Source organism: Buceros rhinoceros, unplaced genomic scaffold (assembly GCF_000710305.1).
Source record: "Buceros rhinoceros silvestris isolate BGI_N320 unplaced genomic scaffold, ASM71030v1 scaffold18256, whole genome shotgun sequence".
Classification (NCBI taxonomy): Eukaryota; Metazoa; Chordata; class Aves; order Bucerotiformes; family Bucerotidae; genus Buceros; species Buceros rhinoceros.
In genome coordinates, this window is record NW_010419500.1 from 7,450 (window position 1) to 13,108 (window position 5,659).

The following is a 5,659-nucleotide window of genomic DNA, read 5'->3' on the forward strand; positions in this document are numbered from 1 at the left end:
CAAGACGTGAACCGCCGCCGGAAGAGGTTCTGCAGCAAAGTAGAAGGTTATGGCAGCGTCTGCAGTTGCAAAGACCCCACACCCATTGAGTTCAACCCTGATCCCGTGAGTGCAGAGGCAGAGTGTTCAGGGAACGCTCCGGGAGGGAGGGCTGGGCTGGACCAGGTGTGATTGCAACTCGGGTGCAGAGCCCTGTACTTCAGGACCAGCTGAGTGGCACAGACTGCCCCTGGGCAAGTTCTTAGACCTGGCAAAGATAAGGTGAATACACATGGTCAGTTCATGCTGGTGAAGGGGAGTTCCCTTACCTTATGTGTGCCATGACTCTAGGGACATCAGTGTAAGCAGCAGAGTCTGTATGTTTGGAGATGGAGCAGTTATGGCCTTTGGGCTGTCTTTGGCACAGTGCTGAAGGGTTTGGACAAAGGTCTGCGGGTAGATGCAAGTTGGGATTTGGGAGCTGGGTCTGAGGTGTGGTGAAGGGGGTGAGCTGGCAGGGTCTCCAGCAGTGCTGGATGGAATCCTGGCTGATCGGTGTGGTCCTGAGCCAAGGGGTAGGACTATGCAGCTCTGCTGTTTAACAGCGAGGCTAATACATACCCCTTGGATTCTGCTCTCGATGGTATAGAATCATTTAGGTTGTCACGGCCTCCCCCAGCTGCACTGACACATTTTTCTCTTCCAGCTCAAGGACAATAAAGTCTTCGATGTGCCTGTAGCTGTTATTGCAGGGAACCGCCCCAACTACCTGTACAGGTAAGCACTTCCAGGGGACACGGCTTCTCTGTTCTGTGCCACAAGACCAGACATGGCTGAAGCCCTCCCCTTTGTCCTGCCAGGGTCCAGCCTTCTCCTGGGGTTGCGTGAGCAACCTGCTTGGACATGGGAAAAGGAAGTGCCCAAGGGCAGTGGGTCCCGTTCCTCACTCATGCACCCTTTCCCCCACCCCAGTGGATCCGTACACTGCTGCTGAATGGCCTGGGCCCACTGGGGCTGTGCTGTGCTCAGGCCCCTTGATCTCTCCCCAGGATGCTGCGCTCCTTGCTATCGGCTCAGGGCGTCAATCCACAGATGATCACAGTCTTCATCGATGGGTACTATGAGGTGAGAGCATTCCCAGAGGTCCCTGTAGCCAGGTCCTTAGTCCACCAGCTAAGAGTATGTGGTGCTGGCCTAGTCCTTGGTGGGTGGCAGGCTAAGAGCCCCTTCACCGTTCCTCCTGCTGTGGGTCATGCTGCTCCTCATCCTCTCCTACACAAAGTCAGTCAGTTTAGCCAAGCCATGGGTGTGAATAAAGCTGCCTTGGCCTTTCCTAAAGCCCAGGGTTGACATCCCTGTGTCAGAAGAGGGCTGGTATACAGGAATGAGGTGGTCATGCTGGGCTTTCCCCATCTCCTTTTCTTGCTTGATGAGTATCGCCAGCCCTTTGAGCAGGGTCTGGGTGTAATGCCTGTCCAGCTCCTTTGCATGGAGCGGAACAAACCAGTCCAGGTGTGCCTGTCCAGCTCTGCTCTCAGTAAGAGGTAAAGAGATCCAAAACAGTGTTCACAAGGCTCGAGAGCTGCGGCCAGGTGGAGGAGAGATTCCTTTAGAGAACAAAGACCTTCCTGTCAGAAAAACCTTGTAAAGCCCTTCAGGACTCCACCGCAAACCCTGGCTCTCTGGCAGTGAGATGTGCTTTGGGACGGGCCTTTTGCATCCTCGTAGGTCTCTGGAGCTTGCTAGCCCTCATCTCTGCAGCAGCACACAAGGTGTTGTCTGGTTGCCTTGTGATGGAGATGGGGAAGGGAACAGGCTCATTCCCTTCCAGGCGTCTCCCACCACTCACTGCCAGGTTGCGAGTCTGGGGGAGCTGGTTTGTTTATGCAGGCACTTAGTGCAGCACTTTAGAGTGGTTAAAGATAGCAGCATCCATTGCCATGGCAACTGGATCAGCATCCCTCAGCTATGAGGGGGCAGCCTGGGTGTTCATGGTGCATAGCAGGGAAAGGGGGAATGGTTAGTGCAATGGGGGCTCCTTCTGTCTTTTGTGGGTAGGATGTAGGATGGACAGTAAGGGGATGGAGAAGTCCTTGATGGGGCCTTCTTGGGGCAGAGATATGTCAGCCCAAGTACGGATTACTTCTACCCCAGTGCAGATGTGTTCGGTCAGAGAGGTCACTTGGCAACTGTGAGAGAAAATGAAGCTGATTATGGTCTTGACATTAAGAAGCCTGCAGGTGTCCCTGGCTATACCTGTTTCCTTTCTGCACTGTCAGTGGAGGACTGGGAATCTGGGGCTTCTCACATATTTTGGATACCACTTTGGGTATGCAAACTAGCAGGGCTAACAGAAACTTACAGTGCTACTTAAGGCCTTGAAGGGCCAAGAGGGTTTGGCAAGTTCTTTGCTGTGAGGTCTACAGCATGATTTTGACCCTCGCTTGCCCCTGGGAGGACAGCCCCATGCAGGGGATCCCACAGGAATATTCTTCTTGACCCAGGGAGCTGACACTGGCAGAGGGTGGGGAGAAGGTATCCTCACCCACACATCTGAAGAGCTTCATACCTTTCCATTGCAGGAGCCAATGGATGTCGTGGAGCTGTTTGGCCTTTCGGGAATCCAGCACACTCCCATCAGCATTAAAAATGCCAGAGTTTCCCAGGTGAGAATCCTTTCCCAAATCCCGAGAGATATATTTCCAGGCACCTGGGATAGCATTCAAGGGGGGCAGGCTTAGCCCTGCATCTGTGCCAGGTTGATGCTAACACAGGCAACAATCTGTCTTGTCTTGTAGCACTACAAAGCCAGTCTGACCGCAACCTTCAACCTGTTCCCGGTGAGTGACACCTCTGTCCAGCTGCTCACCTATGGGAGCAAGACATCACAGGGTTTCCCTGGGAGGGTGGCATCTGTGACCCCTATCTTACAGAAACTGGAATCAGTCCTCTGGGGCTGGGAAGAGCACAGGCAGGGAACACTTGTTGTTGCCTCTGCTCTGCCCTGATCCTCTCCATCCTTCTGGCATTCTTGTCCTACAGGATGCTAAATTTGCTGTGGTTCTGGAGGAAGACCTTGATATTTCTGTTGACTTCTTCAGGTAAATCTTTTGGGTCCCTGTTTGGATGCTTGGGTGGGACATTTCCTAGAGGCTTTCTGGCTGCTCAGGAGAGGCCCGATTCATGCCACGCTGTAGCACACCTATCCAAGGCTGAGCAGTCACCAGGCAACAGACATAACTGAGCTCTCTCTGCAGAGTCTTGAGTCCGCTATCCTGGCACTCAGTGCAGGGTGACGTCAGGGGCTGGGATCTCTTCCTGGTTTGCTTTTTGGGGGCACTGATCCATTTTGTAGACACAGTTAGAATTGACCTATGGCAAGACGACAGGGTCAGCATCTACTGAGGCTCCAATTCTTTGATAAGGAGGAGGGACTCTGATGGAGCAAGAGACAGTGTTGTCCCCTCTCCATGGTGAGATACATCTTAGCTTGTTTGGGTGCTCCTCCCCTGATCTCATGCCAGCACCAGCCATCTTAGCCCAAGAGACAGGCTAGTCAGTCCCAGCCGTTGCGGGTAGCTTGTCTGTTTGTGGAGAATTTGCTTTAGTTTGCCTGGGGGAAGGATGTTTGAACGGGAACTAGACAACTCTTTCCTCAGCTTTCTGAGCCAGTCAATACACCTTCTGGAGGAGGACGAGAGCCTGTACTGCATCTCAGCTTGGAATGACCAGGTGGGTCAGGGAGGACGGTGGCACATGGACACCTTTGCCCTGTGTTGTTCCAATGTCAGGCTGGGGTCCAAGTTCTGTCTGTAAAGCAGGGTGTCCCCCCACCCTGTCATCCTAGGTGGGTCTGTCTCCTCAGCCCTGGACTGTTCAGAAGTGCCCCTGCAAATCGCTGTTCTGTCCCTGCTTGTGCTTCCCCTACTCCCCATGGCGAGAGTCTCCGGGGAGCAAGGTGCTCCTCTTTTGGCAGTGTAGGGGTGCATTCAGGGTGCTGAATGACGCCCTTAACAATGCAGGGCTATGAGCACACGGCTGAGGACCCTTCACTCCTGTACCGTGTGGAAACCATGCCAGGCCTGGGCTGGGTACTCCGGAAAAGCCTGTACAAGGATGAGCTGGAGCCAAAGTGGCCAACACCTGAGAAAGTGAGTACCCTGGAGGGACCGTGTCTTCTGCACCCCCATCTCTGCCCATCAGCAGCCCCTGATCATCACCCAGTCCCTGTGGGTGCAGCTCCTGGAGAGGCACTAGCTCTCCCTGAGCTGCTGGGAAGGATGCCCAAGCAGTATGGATTTGGACAGAGAGTAACTTGAGGACCATGTAACCAGTCAGAGAGCTGGCTGAAATAGCCCAGGCAAGCTGGGGCCAAAGGGGCTAGGGCTGATGTGGGCAACCAGAAAGGTCCCTGGATGGCCACAATACCAAATTATGTCCCCAAACTTGAGTGTGAGTGGCAGTTTCTCCTCCCCAGCTCTGGGACTGGGACATGTGGATGCGGATGCCTGAGCAGCAGAAAGGCCGGGAGTGCATCATCCCTGACATCTCACGCTCCTACCACTTCGGCATCGTGGGGCTCAACATGAACGGCTACTTCCACGTGAGTGACCTCCCTCAGCCCCCAGGCCCCATCCTGGCACTGAGCTCTGACTTGGCCACCTTTCCAGGTAGTGGGGATGCTTGAGGTGACTTCAAAGTACAGCTGACCCCTGACCAAACCCCCATTTCCTTCCCTTCCCTCTCTCTTCTCCCAGGAAGCCTATTTCAAGAAGCACAAGTTTAACACAGTTCCGAATGTCCAGCTTAAAAATGTAGAGAGGTGAGTGCTGGTCAGAATGAAATCTGGATGAAACAGACCTGACCCTTGTCCCTCGTGCTGGAGGCATCGCCCTTCCCTCTGAAACAGCAGCCATAACCTCCAGCCCCAGCACTCTGGCCTCCGCTGGGGAGTCCTTGCAGTGGTTTTTGTGAGGTTGGGTTCAGCTGCGCTGTGCTCCTGGTGAACTGGTTGAAGAGTCCCGTTTTTGCTGCCACATCCTCTGGGATGTGTGGCAGTCCCTGCTTCTCCATTCATTGGCTCCAACTTGCCTTTTAAGTGTTACACTGGGGGAGCCTTAAATTTGAATCATCTCGAGATGTTCCCTGCTTATCAAACTGCCTGGCTCTGCCCTGATCTCTGTGGTGTCTCCTCCAACAGCTTGAGGAAGGATGCCTACGAGACCGAAATTCATCGGCTCCTGGGGTAAGTGCCTGCAGTAAGGTTGGGAGACCATGGGGCAACACCTGTTGAACCTACAGAACCCAGAAGAAAGGCTGAAGGTGGCCCTGGCACTCCCAGCCACTGCTTGTCTGTCTGAAGTATTCTGCAGTGGGAGGAGGGAGGAGGTGGGGGTCCCCTCTCACTCCATTCTGTTTCCTCAGTGAGGCTGAAGTCTTGGACCACAGAAAGAACCCCTGTGAGGACTCCTTCGTGCCTGACACCGAGGGCAGAGTCTATGTCATGTTCATCAAGATGGAGCAGGAAGCAGATTTCACCACCTGGACTCAGCTTGCCAAGGTGAGGCCACTAATGTGGACCATCTTCACCCCTGCTCTGTTCTCGACATCACTGGGAAATATCTGGCTACTGTTCTTGGGTTTACCCATGGCATGGACACAGCTCAGCAAATGGATTCCT

At 53.9% G+C, this 5,659-nt stretch overlaps 1 protein-coding gene across 1 annotated transcript in view; it reads left to right on the top strand.

The window, feature by feature from the left end:
* POMGNT1 (protein O-linked mannose N-acetylglucosaminyltransferase 1 (beta 1,2-)) overlaps nt 1–5,659 on the top strand; it is a 13,166-nt gene that overhangs the window by 6,500 nt on the left and 1,007 nt on the right. Inside the window, exons 9-20 of the mRNA XM_010138959.1 lie at nt 5–105; nt 686–756; nt 1,029–1,104; nt 2,562–2,645; nt 2,778–2,819; nt 3,022–3,080; nt 3,639–3,711; nt 4,002–4,130; nt 4,457–4,582; nt 4,737–4,801; nt 5,180–5,224; nt 5,404–5,539. Coding sequence (XP_010137261.1) covers nt 5–105; nt 686–756; nt 1,029–1,104; nt 2,562–2,645; nt 2,778–2,819; nt 3,022–3,080; nt 3,639–3,711; nt 4,002–4,130; nt 4,457–4,582; nt 4,737–4,801; nt 5,180–5,224; nt 5,404–5,539 — 1,007 coding nt within the window. The remainder of the gene's footprint in view (nt 1–4; nt 106–685; nt 757–1,028; nt 1,105–2,561; nt 2,646–2,777; nt 2,820–3,021; nt 3,081–3,638; nt 3,712–4,001; nt 4,131–4,456; nt 4,583–4,736; nt 4,802–5,179; nt 5,225–5,403; nt 5,540–5,659) is intronic.